General features: G+C 42.1%; 1 protein-coding gene across 5 annotated transcripts in view; it reads left to right on the forward strand.

The window, feature by feature from the left end:
* The window catches only part of HOOK3 (hook microtubule tethering protein 3), a 165,070-nt gene that overhangs the window by 76,902 nt on the left and 71,220 nt on the right, over positions 1-16,948 (forward strand). For all 5 annotated transcript variants that reach the window (XM_026453993.2, XM_026453990.2, XM_026453992.2 and 2 more), the window contains 4 exons: positions 387-588; positions 5,669-5,779; positions 6,487-6,574; positions 15,563-15,632. In XM_026453993.2, the coding sequence (XP_026309778.1) occupies positions 387-588; positions 5,669-5,779; positions 6,487-6,574; positions 15,563-15,632 (471 nt within the window). The remainder of the gene's footprint in view (positions 1-386; positions 589-5,668; positions 5,780-6,486; positions 6,575-15,562; positions 15,633-16,948) is intronic.

Raw genomic sequence — 16,948 nt, forward strand, 5'->3', positions numbered from 1 at the left:
CTCTCTCCTTCCCACCAGAACCAAACTTAGATTACATAAGGTAAAACTGACGTTCTCTCCTCGACCCCACTATCTGCCCACACTGCCCCACTGAAGCTGCTATTCCGGTGGTCACTGATAATTGCCAAATTATTTGGACACTGTTAAACTTACTTTTCTTTTGTGCCACATGTGACTCTCCTGCTTGGTTTTCTTAAATTATTATTCTCCATTAAACATGTAATTGTAACTTAGGTCATATATTTTAACCTGTGCAGAAAATTAACCTGGAATCACTTTTGTCTTATTTCATTAGATATGTGTTTCCTGGCAATCCTTCTTAATATTGAAACAACTTTACAAGTGTGGATGTGTTTCTGATTTTTTAATTTCCCATCTAATTCTAGACATTCTTCTGATAAAGTGTCTAAACTAGAAGGTCAAGTAGAATCTTATAAAAAGAAGCTAGAAGACCTTGGTGATTTAAGGCGGCAGGTTAAACTCTTAGAAGAGAAGAATACCGTGTATATGCAGAACACTGTCAGTCTAGAGGAAGAGTTAAGAAAGGCCAACGCAGCGCGAAGTCAACTTGAAACCTACAAGAGACAGGTAAAAGAAACACAGCATCTTGATGATGGCTTCAGGCAAGCTCTCAGTTATAGCATGTAGCTTACCCAAATTACTGACTTGTTTTCATGGTATTCTGCTTTTTATCTTTTCTTTATTGTATTTATTTTTTTAGGAGACTAAGTCTCACTCTGTCACCCAGCCTGGAGTGCAGTGGCATGATCTTAGCTCACTGCAACCTCCACCTCCCAGGTTCAAGCCATTCTTCTGCCTCAGCCTCCTGAGTAGCTGGGACTACAGACGCATGCCACCATACCTGGCTAATTTTTTGTATTTTGGTAGAGATGGGGTTTCACTGTGTTGCCCAGGCTGGTCTTGAACTCCTGAGCTCAAGTGATCCACCAGCCTTAGCCTTCCAAAGTGCTAGGATTACAGGTGTGAGCCACTGTGAGCCACCATGCACGGCCTATTGTATTTATTTATATTTATCTTATATTTAAAGAGCTTTAAACTCGCCATGCAGGTACTTTTATTTTTATTTACTTATTTTTATTTATTTATTTATTATGTAATACTTAAGAAATATACAAATGTAAAAGCATAGTTCAGTAAATATTCATGCTTGAATAAAACATTCTCTCCCCCTCCTCATTACAGGCAGCCTCCATGCTGCGGCTTTCATTCCCATTTGTCTCTCTATACTTTTGCTACATATATATATTTATCCCTAAAAAGTTATAGCATTTTGACATGTTCCAAAACTTTATATAAATTTTTTTTCTTTTGCTCAGTGAGATTTGTTTATCACGATAGGTATAGCTTTATAACATTCATTTCCGCTGCTGTATAGTATTTCAGTTAGTCTCTGTACCAAAATTTACCCATTTTCCTGTTAAGAGACCTACAGGATGTTTCAGCTTTTTTTCCTGTATTAAAAGAAATGCCATATAAATGGTATTGTACAGGTCCTCTACTATACATGTGTGAAGGTTTTACAACTTGATGGAATTTCTGTCTAAGAGTATCGTCAATATAGTTAGATATTAGCAGATTGTTCCTTAAAGTTATTATGTTACCAACAAGCAGTTTATATTCCTGTTGCTTCACATCATCACCAACACACAGTATTGGCAAACTTAAACTTTAAATTTTGCTGGCCTGGCACAGTGTCTCACGCCTGTAATCTCAACACTTTGGGAGGCTGAGGCAGGAGAATGGCTTGAGCCCAGGAGTTCCAGACCAGCCTGGGAAACATAGCAAGACTCCATCTCTAAAAATAACTTTAAGTTAGCTGGGCATGGTGGCATGAACCTGTGGTCCCAGCTACTTGGGAGGCTGAGGTTGAAGGATCGCTTGAGCCTGGGCCTCAGAGGCTACAGTGAGCTATGATTGCACCACTGCACTCCAGCTTTGCTTTTATGCTGCATGTGACTCCGCTGGCAACATGGGACATGTAAGACCTTGTCTTGAGAAAAGAAAAAATAAGTAAAATTTGCCAATTACATGGGTATAAAATGGTGTCTCCTTTTAACTATACTTCGTGTTACTCTGATTACAAATATATTGACTGACCATATTTCTTTTGTAAATTTCCTATTTTGATCTTTTACCCATTTAAAAAATTGAATCATTTACTGATTTCTAAAGGTTGTTTATATGTTCTAGATACTCTTTATCACTTGCACATATTTTTACTTAATCTCCTATAGGTCTATGACTTGTCCTTTTACTTTTTTGAGGTTGATAATTTCAGCATAATGAACTTCAAGTACTTCTATGATTTGTACTTTTTATATTTTAAGAAATTATTTCCTACATAAGTATATAGTCTAATCTTCTCTATTTTCTTTACAAAGATTTAAAGTTTGTTTTGCACATTTAGGTATTTAATCCACTTGGAATTAATTTTTGTGTAGGGTGTGAAGTAGGGATCCCTTTGAGACTCTTTTTGTCTATGTGGATAAATAGTCAGCCTACCACCATTTATTTAATAGTCCTTTCTTCCACAGTGACCTGCAATTCTACCTTGTATATCTAAAGTATCCATGTTATTTATGGGTTGTTTCTGGACACTTTCTTCTGTTCCCTTGGTATATTTATCTGTTCCTACACCAATATCACACTCAAGTTTTACAGATTTTTAGCAATTTTGATAGGTGGTAGTACAGACTCTCATACTTGGTCCTTTTTCAGAAGTCTGTTCTCAGCCCTTTGCTTTCCCTTTAAACTCCAAACTCATGGGAACTGGAATTACATCAACTCTCTTGATCAATTTGGGGAGAGTTGTTCCTGTCTGAACATGAGACCTTTCCGTGGTCTTACATGTCTTTGGGTTAAGTTTATTAATGTTCTTCTAAAGATTTTGTGCATATTTCATTGTAGTTACTGTTAGGTGCTTTGTGTTTTGGGTTGTTTTTTGAATGCAGTTAGAGATACCATTTTCACTTTATTACTAATTTATATGAATGAAATTAACTTTTATATGTTGATTCTGCAACCTTGCCAAATTCTCATATTACTTCTGATAATGTCTGTAGATTCTCTTGTCAGGGGGATATAGTAAAGAAATAAAAGGAATTTATGTCTTTTTTTTTTTTTTTTTTCCTTTCCTGAGACAGGGTTTCACTCTGTCACCCAGGCTAGAATGCAGTGGTGCAGCCATGGTTCACTGCAACCTCGACCTCCCCAGGCTCAGGTGATCCTCCCATCTTAGCTTCCCAAGTAGCTAGGACCACAAGTGTGTGCCACCACACTCAGCTAATTTTGTAATTTTTGTAGAGATGGGGTTTCGTCATGTTGCCCAGACTGGTCTCAAATACCCGGGCTCAAGACATCCTCCTGTCTTGGCCTCCCAAAGGGCTGGGATTATAGGCGTGAGCCACTGCACCCAGCCCAGTTTCTCCCTTTCTATTCCATATCCTTTTATTTCTTCTTAATCAGCATACCCGGATTTCAGTACAACTTGGAGTGAAAAACAATAATGGTGGGAAAGCATTCCTTGTTGATTATATGCAGAATGTTTTATTTTGCCAGTATATTACAAAGATTGCTATATGTTTTTTGTTTGTTTGTTTTCGTTTGTTTGTTTAGTTTTGGTTTTTTGTTTTGTTTTGTTTTGAGACAGAGTCTCACTCTGTCGTCCAGGCTGGAGTGCAGTGGCACAATCTCTGCTTATTGCAACCTCCACCTCCCACATTCAAGTGATTCTCCTGCCTCAGCCTCCCAAGCAGCTGGGATTACAGGCGCCCGCCACCATGCCTGGCTAATTTTTGTGTATTGTTAGTAGATGCGGGGTGTCACTATGTTGGCCAGGCTGGTCTCGAACTCCTGACTTCCGGTGATCCACCTGCCTTGGCCTCCCAAAGTGCTGGGATTACAGGTGTGAGCCACCGTGCCCGGCCACTTCATTTTTTAAATGATAATATTTTGTCTACAAGCCTTCTTTGTGTGCCTTTTCAAATCTCCCTGGTTATTTTTGATGGTCTCTTACTCCTTTTTGTTTTTTATTTTATTTTATTTATTTATTTATTTATTTTGAGGCAGAGTCTGGCTCTGTGGCCCAGGTTGGAGTGCAGTGGTGCAATCTCAGCTCACTACAACCTCCACCTCCTGGGTTCAAGTAATTCTCCTGCCACAGTTTCCCGAGTAGCTGGGATTACAGAAGTGCACCACCAAGCACGGCTGAATTTTTATATTTTAGTAGATACAGGGTTTCACCATGTTGCCCCCAGGGTGATCTCAAACTCCTGAGCTCAGGCAATCTGCCCGCCTCAGCCACCCAAAGTACTAGGGTTGCAGGTGTGAGCCGCCGTGCCTGGCCTCCTACTCCTTTTAAAATTTAGATTTTTCTCTTTATTTTTTTAAGTATGTGTATTTTGTATCTGATAATTCCAATCTGAAATCCTTGGAGATCTTATTCTATTATTTTTTGGTTGTTATTGCTGTTAATGTTTTCCACAGAGTCTTGTTCATTGTGGCATATTTCTTTATGGCCTTTATAATTTTGGATTTTGCTCTTTCATTAGCTCGTCTTTACCTTGGGGAATCCTGAGGCTCATGGGTTGAGGTTTTGTTTCTGTGGTCAATATGTGTGTTTGTTTATGGCAGATTTTCCACAGCACTACCAACTAATACTCCTCTAATTGCTTGGCTTAGGTTTTCCCAGACAATGCAAGTAGTAAAAATTCAAACACAAGTCCATGTATTATTAACAGGCTGTGGTTACAAACTTCCAAGTTATCCTTTTTTCTTTCATTCTTACTTTTTTTTTAAGGTAGCATCTCACTCTGTTTCCTAGGCTGGAGTGCAATGGTGGTATGGTCATAGCTCACTGCAGTCTTGAACGCCTGGGCTCAAGTGATCGTCCCACCTCAGCCTCCTGAGGAACTAAGACATGTGCTGCCACACCCAGCTAATTTTAAATTATAGGGACGGGGTCTCACTATGTTGCCTTGTCTGGCCTCAGATTTTGGGTTCAAGCCGTCCTCCCGCCTCAGCTTCCCAAAGTACTGGGATTACAGGCGTGAGCCACTGCACTTAACCCCCAAGTTATGCTTTTTTTAATCCCAAAGCACTCAGTTTAATTTTCCAGCTGATGAAAATTTTTTTTCCTAATGCACCTATTTGCTGATTTGTTACCTTTTGGAGCCCAGGGTGGTTTAACAACCCTCATCCCCTTTTAAAGCTCTAGGTTCCTGTTGACACCTCATGGTACCCAGAGCATCTGCATGAACTTCTCATTCTGGTTTTAACCTCTGAGGATTTCCCTTATTTTCTTGTAAGCTTAGCTATGCAATTGGAATTCCCCTCCCCCACCACAACATTTATTTTGTTTTATACAAAAAGAATTTCAGACTACCCAGTTATCTCTATTGCTGGAAATGAAAATCCTATAGATTCTTGTATGATTTTGAACATTGTTACACTGGATGATTCTGGTTGGGAACCCATAGTAACTGGGCAGGTTTTTATTCCTAGTTCTCTCCACTGTGTTAGACTGCTGGATCATATGCATTTGAGTACTGGTGGGAGAGGGTTTAGTTTTCTTAAACCTGTAGAAGAAAATAGTGATAATTTCTAATGTTTCAGATTATGTATAAGTAATGGTATCTTTCTGTATCAGGTAGTAGAACTACAAAATAGATTATCCGAAGAATCAAAGAAAGCAGATAAACTAGATTTTGAATATAAGCGGCTAAAAGAAAAAGTTGACAGTCTTCAAAAAGAAAAGGATGTGAGTATATGTATTAGGCATTTTGGTTTTGAGCACTGCTAAAATTAAGGCATTTATGTTTAATTCATGTTTGGCCACATTATTTTATTTATGAATTTAAAAATTAGAAATCCTGTTTATTTTTAAGCTATAGGAGAATTCCATTTGTGTTTCAGAAATAAGGCAAAAAAGTCGAAAGAATATTTTTATAATACTTCATTCAGATTTCTTTTTTATATAGTTATCTTTTCTACCACTGTTGTCTCCTTTACATTATTCTGCTCATGACTTTCTATACGTTTGTGTAGCTTTCTTGTTTTCTGTATGATTAATAGAGGACTTTTTGTTGTTCAGCATATTTCAAATCTTTTAAAAATATTTCTACTTTTTCATGATTTATGAATATTTATTGTCTTTGTTCTTCAATGTTTTATGTCTAGTGAAAAGAATGTTAAGAAATTAGTTACTAATTGTTAAAGATGGAGTAGACAGTTTTGTTTAACTGTGGATAGCATATTGCCTTGCACATAGTAGATATTCAGTATTGTTAAATGGGAAAAATTGTTTTAATCTTTTCTTCCTTCGATGATCTTTCCATAGAAAAGCAAAAGGTAAAACATGTTCATGTTCACTATTGTTTATCATTCTATTGGGTAAGGCAAAAGCCTCTGATGAATAAATTCTTAAAACGTGAAGCTAACCCCCCTTCATCTTTTATGTCTCTCCAGAGACTGAGAACAGAAAGAGATTCTCTGAAGGAAACCATTGAAGAGCTTCGTTGTGTACAAGCTCAAGAAGGGCAGCTCACAACTCAAGGTAAAAACGTTTTGGGAGCACAAACCAGATAATTTCTTTCTTTTACTTTTTTCTTTTCTTTCTTTTTTTTTGAAACGGAGTTTCACTCTTATTGCCCAGGCTGGAGTGCAGTGGCACAGTCTCCGCTTGCTGTAACCTCTGCTTCTCGGATTCAAGCGGTTCTCCTGCCTCAGCCTTCCAAGTAGTTGGGATTACAGGCACACCACCACGCCCAGCTAATTTTTGTATTTTTAGTAGAAACAGGGTTTCACCATGTTGGCCAGAGTGATCTGGAACTCCTGACCTCAGGTGATCGCCTTGGCTCCCAAAGTGCTGGGATTACAGGCGTGAGCCACCACGCCCAGCCAGATGATTTATTTCTACTAGTATAAATAAAACTATTTGGTTCACTTGAACATGATTGTACCAATAGATAAAAATGAAACATTGGGCCCACTTGTGCTCCTCTTCCCAAAGCCCAGGCTCCAGCGATTGCCTTTTCTTATTGGTCCAAATGGTGGCCTGAACCCTCAGTCACTGAGCCAATTTCCAAATCAGTCACACCCGCTTTTTTCAGAGGAACGCATAAAAGGTGGAGAGGAGTCTGAAAAGCAGTTGGTTCGTCTTAGAAAATGGCCAACCCAGACAGTCTGTGCGGCTCCCTTCCATTCTGAGAGTACTGTGTCCCCTTATTTTTGACCCCTAAGCCTTGCGTAAAACAGGCACCCTAAGGAATCGCCCAGCAGTCCAGCTGTCCGTGTTTATGCTGAGTTCCTCCCAAATTGCAGGGCCTGGCTACTGATTGGCCATGAAAGGCCTCCTAGGCCCTCACTGGAGGATCTGAACGCCCCTCCTTGGTGTAGCGACTGGAAGGGGTGGTTCCGGCGAGGACAAGCAGCAGGCTGGGGAGAGTCGGTCACGGGTGGGGCGCACCTAAGAGTGGGAACCTGGGAGGCCGGGCTCTTGGGGGGTTGCGGGGAGGAGAGAGCCCACCTGTTTCCTAACAATGAAAACACCACCAACCCCTCAGCGCCGCCGGGCTGGGATACCTGCCTGACCTGTGTTCCCTTAATGAGGATTCTGTGCTGTTAGGGATTATTTTTATTCCAGCCCTTGACATTTCCATACTTCATTTCTCAGTCAGCATTGATTTTTAAAACTCCTGGCCTAGTCTCTTGCCGTGGACTCATTCATCCCGCAATTATTTAGCGCCTGCTGTTTGCCAGGCACTGTGTTAGTAGAGCTGGAGATACAAAAATAAATTAGGCAATTGTGGTACAAGATGATAAGTGCTATAATTGAAACGTGTGCAAGGGCTGGTAGTGACATAAAGGATTTTCCTTGTGGATAGGTTTACCCAGAAAGGCTTCCCAAAGACATAGGATGAGTCAAGAATGAATGATAGGGCTTTAACAGGCCCATGAAAAAAAGTAGACATGACTTCTCCAGCTTTTGAATTAGACGACGCTGCCGTGCTAATTTCTCCAAAGGAGAAACAAAAGTAGTGTTATAGAGGTATTCTAATACTTCCCTTAAGATAGATACATATTTTGAGATGGAGTCTCGCTCTGTTGCCAGGCTGGAGTGCAGTGGCGAGATCTTGGCTCCCAGGTTCAAGCGATTCTCCTGCCACAGCCTCCCTAGTAGCTGGTACTACAGGGGTGTGCCACCATGCCCGGCCAATTTTTTGTATTTTTAGTAGAGACAGGGTTTCACTGTGTTAGCCAGGATGGTCTCAATCTCCTGACCATGTGATCCGCCCACCTCAGCCTCCCAAAGTGCTGAGATTACAGGTGTGAGCCACCACGCCTGGCCAAGATGTAGATGTAGATGTAGATGTGTGTGTATATATATGTATGTGTGTATATATATTTTTTAATCCAAGTGCCATAAAAGATGTTTTAAATCTAATTCCTACTTTGTTGTAAATTGCTTTGGGCAGACAATTTAAGCTTAGATCCAGCAATGCTATTCAGGTTAGGGGCTGTCAATGTTTTGTAGAAAAGGGCAAATTTAGGCCAGGCATGGTGGTGACGCCTGTAATCCCAACCCTTGGGGAGTCTGAGGTGGACAGAGGGCTTGAGCTCACAAGTTCAAGAGCAGCCTGGGCAACATAGCAAGACACCCCCCCCTACAAAAAAATTTTTTTAATTAGCTGGTCATGGTGGCATGTGCCTGTGGGCCCAACTACTCAGGAGACTAAGGCAGGAGTATCACTTGAGCCTGGGAGGCAGAGGCTCCAGTGAGCTGAGGTCACGCCACTGCATTCCAGCCTGGGCAACAAAAAAAAAAAAAAGAAAAAGAAAAGGGCCAATTTAGTAATAGGATAATTTGGCAAGGATGACAGAAACAAAGACTTAATTGCAACTTGAGTTTTTTAGACCTCATCAAGTTTGTGTAAGAATGGTGTTTCTTGGCCAGGCACGGTGGCTCATGCCTGTAATCCCAGCACTTTGAGAGGCTGAGGCAGACAGATCACGAGATCAGGAGATCAAGACCATCCTGGCTAACACAGTGAAACCCTGTCTTTACTAAAAATACAAAAAATTAGCTGGGCATGGTGACAGGCACCTGTAGTCCCAGCTACTTGGGAGGCTGAGGCAGGAGAATGGCGTGAACCTGGGAGGCAGAGCTTGCAGTGAGCTGAGATTGCGCCACTGCACTCCAGCCTAGGGGAAAGAGCAAGACTCTGTCTGAAAAACAAAACAAAACAAAACAAAAAAAGAATGGTGTTTCTTACAGCATGGTGAATAGTGTTAGAATCACCTGGGATGCAGATTCCCAGGTCCACTCATGCCTACAAATCAGGGACTCTGGGGACAAAGTTCAGAAAGGTGAATTTTAAAACAGTGCCCCGGATGTTTTTTGTGCACATCAATGTTTTAGGCCCTCTGGCATAGGATAATGGAGGCAGATGTAAGGTAAAATTCATTTCCTCACTTTGCATGTTGGGAGAACACGTTTATATCTCACCTTTCTGTCATCCCCTTTGTTATCAGTGTGAGATCATACAGTCCTCAAGAAGTATTAATGAAATGACTTACAGAAAAAGTTTTCTTAAATAACACTCTGTTGCCTGACACCCCTTATATAAGCAGAAAGGAGTCTGGGACCTCAGCTTCTAAAATGGGAACCATGCTAAGGATCAAAAAGTGACGACACTTGGGGACCCCCTGTCTTGCAAATACAACCAACCACAGAAGGGCGTGAGAGTAGTTTCTTGGCTTGCTTGACTTCCTTCTCACTTTCCCTTGGTTGACCCAAAAAGACCCAAAGCTCAATCATTTAGGTGGGCTGATGATTCCATATCATTCGAACTTTCAATCACTAAGAGGAAAAAAAAAAAAGAAGATGGGTGGAGATATCCCAAAACATATCTAGGTTAACTTTATGGTATGCTTTGTTTGATTAAAACACTTAACCATTAGGCTGGGCACAGTGGCTGACGCCTGTGATCCCAGCACTTTGGGAGGCCAAGGCAGGTGGATCACTTGAGGCCAGAAGTTGGAGACCAGCCTGGCCAACATGGCAAAACTCCGCCTCTACTAAAAATAGAAAAATTAGCCAAGCATGGTGGTGCGTGCCTGTAATTCTAGCTATTCAAGAGGCTGAGGCACAAGAATTGCTTGAACCTGGAAGGTGGATGCCACAGTGAGCTGAAATAGCACCATTGCACTTCAGCCTGGGCAACAGAGTGAGACTGTCTCCAAAAAAAGAAAACCAAAAAACCCAAAACACTTAACCATTAAAGAAGGCCCAAAAAGATTCACAACTTTACACACTTGATCTTAGCCAAAAGGCCGAGAAGCGATAAGATTCACAACTTTAAAAAGAAAACTGGTATGTACCATCATAAACATAAGGTGTCATAAACGTTGAATACCATCATAATGGTCTCTGCTCTGCAGCTTGAGCTAGTAACTAAACTCTCCAAGACTTGGTTTGTTTTGCAAAATGAGAATCATAACTTCTTTCTCCAGAGCCAGATGAAGAGTTTTAGATGCTCTTAGTAAGGCAAAACACTCCCCAATATGTAATTTTTTTTTTTTTTTTTTGAGACGGAGTCTCGCTCTGTCGCCCAGGCTGGAGTGCAGTGGCCGGATCTCAGCTCACTGCAATCTCTGCCTCCCGGGTTTACGCCATTCTCCTGCCTCAGCCTCCCGAGTAGCTGGGACTACAGGCGCCCGCCACCTCGCCCGGCTAGTTTTTTGTATTTTTTTAGTAGAGATGGGGTTTCACCATGTTAGCCAGGATGGTCTCCATCTCCTGACCTCGTGATCCGCCCGTCTCGGCCTCCCAAAGTGCTGGGATTACAGGCTTGAGCCACTGCGCCTGGCCCCCAATATGTAATTTTAAATGAAAACAGTATTAAATATAGTATAGAAAAAGTTGTGCTATATTAAATGTGATACAGAAAAGTTGGCTGTGATACTCTGATATCCTTTCTTAAGAAGATATCAGATAACCATTTTCTTTTTTCTTTTTTTGAGACGGAGTCTCGGTCTTGTCACCCAGACTGGAGTGTTTTTAAGACGAAGTCTTGCTCTTGTCTCCCAGGCTGGAGTGCAATGGTGCAATCTAAGCTCAGTGCAACCTCCGCCTCCCAGTTTCAAGCGATTCTTCTGCCTTAGCCTCCCGAGTACCTGGGATTACAGGTGACTGCCACCACGACCGGCTAAATTTTGTATGTTTAGTAGAGATAGGGTTTCACCATGTTGGCCAGGCTGGTCTCGAACTCCTGACCTCAGGTGATCCACCCGCCTCGGCCTCTCAAAGTGCTGGGATTACAGGCGTGAGCCACCGCACCCGGCCACTTTTTGCATTTTTAATAGAGAAGGAGTTTCATCGTGTTGACCAGGCTGATCTTGAACTCCTGGCCTCAGGTGATCTGCCCTCCATGACCTCCCAAAGTGCTGGGATTACAGGTGTGTTCCACTGCGCCCGACCAGATAACCATTTACTCTTGACAAATTAGGATGACCTAGTTTTGCTGGTGCCCAAAGATCACACCTAGTGGCAGGTAATTTAATGTTGCACACTTAACACAATTATTTCAAATATTAAATAGAATATGGGCCAGGCATGGTGGCTCGTGCCTGTAATCCCAGCACTTTGGGAGGGCAAGGAAGGAAGATTTCTTGAGTCCAGGAGCTAGAGTTCAGCCTGGCCAACACATTGAGATTCCATCTGTCTCTAAATATGTATTACGAAAATAAAAATAATAACTGGGTGCAATGGCTCATACCTGTAGTCCCAGCTACTTGGAAGGCTCGGATGGGAGGATCACTTGAGCCCAGGAGTTTGAGGTTACAGTGAGCCAAAACTGTGCCACTTCACTCCAGCATGGGTGACAGCGAGACCCTGTCTCTAAAAGAAAATGATAATTTTCTTTTAAGTACATCAGACTTCCTAAAGCAGTGATTTTTTTTCAACTAAGAAAAGTTGAGTAGGTGTCAATCCATTAAGGAACTTAGATCCTAAGGAGAAAACTGCTCTTTCTCCCAGGAAAAGAACCACACTTGGCTCAAGGTTTACCCCACCCACTCCTTTGTCATCAGCTGGGGATGGTGGAGGCCGATGGATCGCTTGTTTGGCTTCACAGTTCACTCCCAGACTAGTAACCAGCCTGTGGCTTTTCAGTTACCTGAAACTGGAATTTTTCTTTTCCTCTGACTACAACATTCTTTTTTCCCTGCTCCTCTCTTTCATTTCACCTGCTTGCTCTCTCTCTGTTGTCTTATTAATCAACTCTCTTCTTGCCTCATTTTCCAGTTTACCCAGCTGCACAGAAACCATTTTCATTTTGTTCTCACCACCACTCCCCGTCTTTATTCTCTTGACCTGTTTCTAGCTTGTCAAACCCTAATTGAGATATCCTAATTTTTTTTCTCTATTCCAGATTACCAAGGACAACTTAAGGAAATTATTATATATCTTTCTTGTTTTCACCAAAAATATATCGTTTGTGATTATAACTGCATCCTCATTGCTGCCTCGCAGTTCTTTCAGATATCTCTAAGCATCTCTACATGAGTTTTGTTTTTTCTTTTTCTTTTTTTTTTTTTGAGGTGGAATTTTGCTCTTTTTGCCCAGGCTGGAGCACAATGGTATGATCTCGGCTCATTGCAACCTCCGCCTCCCAGGTTCAGTGATTCTCCTGCCTCAGCCTCCAGAGTAGCTGGAATTACAGGCGCCCGCCACCATACTCAGCTAATTTTTTGTATTTTTAGTAGAGATAGGGTTTCACCATGTTGACCAGGTTGGTCTTGAACTCCTGACCTCAGATGATCCGCCTGCGTTGGCCTCCCAGTGTGCTGGGATTACAGGCATGAGCCACTGCACCCAGCCTCTACATGAGTTTTTATGCAATTTTCAGAATCTCGGCCAGGCGCGGTGGCTCAAGCCTGTAATCCCAGCACTTTGGGAGGCCGAGATGGGCGGATCACAAAGTCAGGAAATCAAGACCATCCTGGCTAACCTGGTGAATCCCCGTCTCTACTAAAAAATACAAAAAACTAGCGGGGCGAGGTGGCGGGCGCCTGTAGTCCCAGCTACTCGGGAGGCTGAGGCAGGAGAATGGCATAAACCCGGGAGGCGGAGCTTGCAGTGAGCTGAGATCCGGCCACTGCACTCCAGCCAGGGCGACAGAGCGAGACTCCATCTCAAAAAAAAAAAAAAATCTCACCTGAAGTTTAACCCTTTTTCTCTCAGCTCTGATATAATCAAGAAACCATAAGCCCTTTCATGTAAACTATCACATTTGTTTCTTTGCACCTATAAACCTATATGTTTTAACCTTGCTGCTATAATTTGAATGTCCCCTCTGAAACTCATGTTGAAAGTTAATACCCAGTGTGGTAGTTTTGAGAGGTGGGGCCTTCAAGAGGTGATTAAAGCATGAGGACTCTGCCCTCAGGGATGGATTAATGCATACATGGATTAATATGTTAATGGAGTAATGCGTCGTCATTGGAGTGGTACTGGTTGCTTTATAAGAAAAAGAGTGCCTGGTGTGGTGGCTCAGGCCTGTAATCCCAGCACTTTGAAAGGCCCGAGGTGGGTGGATCTCCTGAGGTCAGGAGTTTGAGACCAGCTTGGCTGACGTGGCAAAAACTAGTCTCTACTAAAAATACAAGGATTAGCTGGGTGTGGAGATGGGCGCCTGTAATCCCAGTTACTGGGGAGGCTGAGGGAGGAGAATCACTTGAACCTGAGAGGCGGAGGTTGCAGTTAACCAAGATCATGCCACTGTATTCCAGCCTGGATGACAAGAGTGAAACTCCTCAATAAAAAGAAAAAGAGACCTGAGCGAACAAGTGAGCATGCTCAACCCCCTCACCATGTGATGCCCTGTGTTGCATCGGGACTCCGCAGAGAGTCCCCACCAGCAGGCAGGCTCTTACCAGATGTGCCCCCTCAGTCTTGGACTTCTCAGCCTCTAGAATTGTAAATAATAATTTTTTTTTTTTTGAGATGAGGTCTCACTCGTTTACCCAAGCTGGGATGCAGTGGCATGATCTGGCCTTTGCCTCCTGGGCTCAAGTGATCCTCCCACGTCAATCTCCCAAGTAGCTGGGAATACAGGCATGCACCACCATGCCCACCTAATTTTTTGTATTTTTGGTGAAGATGGGGTTTCACCATGTTGCTCAGGCTGGTCTCAAACTCCTGAGCCCAATTGATCCACCCACCTCGCCCTCCCAAAGTGCTGGGGTTACAGGCATGAGTCACCACAGCCAGCCAAAAATAGTGTTTCTTATAAATTACTCAGTTTCAGTTCTGTTATAATCAACAGAAAAAGGATAAGGACACCCTCTTTGTTTATGTATCCTTTGACCTAGCACTTTTGCTCTACAAATTAAATTTACCCTAATGAATTAAAGCATTTTTCTAATAGTGAGATTTTGAAACAGCCTGAAAGTTCAGCAATACAGGAATAGTATTCTTATTCAACTGTATACAGTAGAGCCATTTAAAAGAATAAGGTGGCCAGGTGTGGTGGCTTACACCTTTAATCCCAGCACTTTGGGAAACTGAGTGGGGAAGATTGCCTCAGGTCAGGAGTTCGAGACCAGCCTGGCTAACGTGGTGAAACCCTGTCTCTACTAAAAATGCAAAAATTAGCTGGGTGTGCTGGTAGGTGCCTGTAATCCCAGCTACTTGGCAGGCTGAGGTAGGAGAGTTGCTTGAACCCAGGAGACAGGTTGCAGTGAGCCAAGATCATGCCACTACACTCCAACCTGGGCGACAAAGTGAGACTCCATCTCAAAAAAAAAAAAAAAAAAAACAATAAGGAATATTTTTTATACACCTGACAGAGAGAAATGTGTGTGTTACATCATTACATTTAAAAAGTAAGGCTGGGCACAGTGGCTCACGCCTGTAATCCCAGCACTTTGGGAGGCTGAGGCGGGAGGATCACCTGAAGTCAGGAGTTCAAGACCAGCCTGGCCACCATGGTGAAACCCCATCTCTTCTAGAAATACAAAAAATTAGTTGGGTGGGCACCTGTAATCCCAGCTACTCAGGAGGCTGAGACAAAAGAATTGCCCGACCCCAGGAGGCAGAGGTTGCAGTGAGCTGAGATCGCGCCATTGCATTCCAGCCTGGGCAACAGAGTGAGACTCCGTCTCAAAAAAAAAAAAAAAAAAAAAAAAGTAGAATAGAATAGAGGTTACCAGGGGATAGGGGAGAGAGGAATAGGGAATTACTGCTTAATGGTTACAGAGTTCGTGATTTGGATGATGAAAAAGTTTTGAAAATTCGTAGCAGTGATGATTACACAACACTGTGAATATACTGAATGCCATTCTATTGTATACTTAATAATACTTAAAATGGTATTTTTATTAAGACTACACTTAATAATATTTTAAGACCACTGTGACACGGTCCTTTACTTGAAAATTATTTTTGCTGTTAAAATTAATGCTCAAAGTAGGGTTTCATATCAAAAGTTGTATAACTGTGTTTTCCATTAGCCTTATATTTATGTTTGTATATTTACAGGGTTAATGCCTCTTGGAAGTCAGGAGTCTTCAGACAGTCTAGCAGCAGAGATTGTTACACCTGAAATCAGGTAAGGAGATTGTGGTGTTCACATTTACACTGCACAGTATTCCTGGAGAAAACGTATTTCTCTACAATATGAAGAGGATCATTTCCTTATTCTTTCTAACCAACATTTTCAACATGAACTCTGTTAAATTTGTATGTTTTCAACGTGTTAGAAGCTTTCTTCTGCTGGCCCTATGGAAAATTGATTTGCTCACTTCAATAAGACAATCTTTCACACATACAAAGCCAATTATTATGTCCTAAGCTTGAGTATCCTCAGCAGACATAAAGCAATGAAGACATTTGGCCTGTAGACAATAGTTGTGCTTAGCTATCAGCATGCAAAATTATTAGTTATTAAGATTTGTCTGCTAAGCGGCTGGGCTTGGTGGCTAACACCTGTAATCCCAGCACTTTGGGAGGCTGAGGTGGGCAGATCACAAGTTCAGGAAATCGAGACCATCCTAGCTAACATGGTGAAACCCTGTCTCTACTAAAAATACAAAAAATTAGCCAGGCATGGTGGCGGGCACCCGTAATCCCAGGTACTCTCCTGCCCAGGAGGCTGAGGCAGGAGAATGATGTGAACCCAGGAGGCAGAGCTTGCAGTGAGGTGAGGTTGTGCCTGGGGGACAGAGCAAGACTCCGTCTCAAAAAAAAAAAAAAAAAAAAAAAAAGATTTATCTGCTAACCACATGGAAAGAGGTCTGGGAAAGATATAATGCTATAGACAGGAGGAAATGACTCCCCATCTTAACTACTCTTGCCTCAATCATACCTTATATTTTTTAATCATAGCATTTTTAAAATTCCATTTATTTAGAAGCAAGGTCTTACTCTGTCACCCAGGCTGGAGTGCAGTGGCGTGGTCACAGCTCACTGCAGCCTCGAACTTCTGGGCTCAAGCAGTCCTCCTACCTCAGCCTGCTTAGTAGCTAGGATCTCAGGCGCATGCCACCACGCCCGGCTATTTTTTGTAGAGACCGGGTTTTGTCATGTTTCCCAGGCTGGTCTTGAACTCCTTGAGCTGAAGTAATCCGCCCACCTTGCCCTCCCAAAGTGCTGGGATTACAGGTGTAAACCACCGCACCCAGCCAGTTTCATTTATTTTTATGCATAACTAGCTTCATGTATAAAAATGAAAAATAAGTGAGGGAGACACCAAGTGTCCATTAAAAAGAGACTGATTAATTCTGAATATTGCTTTTTACCCTTTTGGGGCCTATTTGCCTCTTTTTAAAATGGACACTGGCCTCTGGCCTTGCTTCTTCATAAACTTCCTTGGTGGATATTAAATAACAGTGTGTAAGGGTTTCTTCTTTTTTTTTTTTTTTTTTT

This window comes from Piliocolobus tephrosceles, chromosome 7, assembly GCF_002776525.5.
Source record: "Piliocolobus tephrosceles isolate RC106 chromosome 7, ASM277652v3, whole genome shotgun sequence".
In the NCBI taxonomy this organism is placed as follows: Eukaryota; Metazoa; Chordata; class Mammalia; order Primates; family Cercopithecidae; genus Piliocolobus; species Piliocolobus tephrosceles.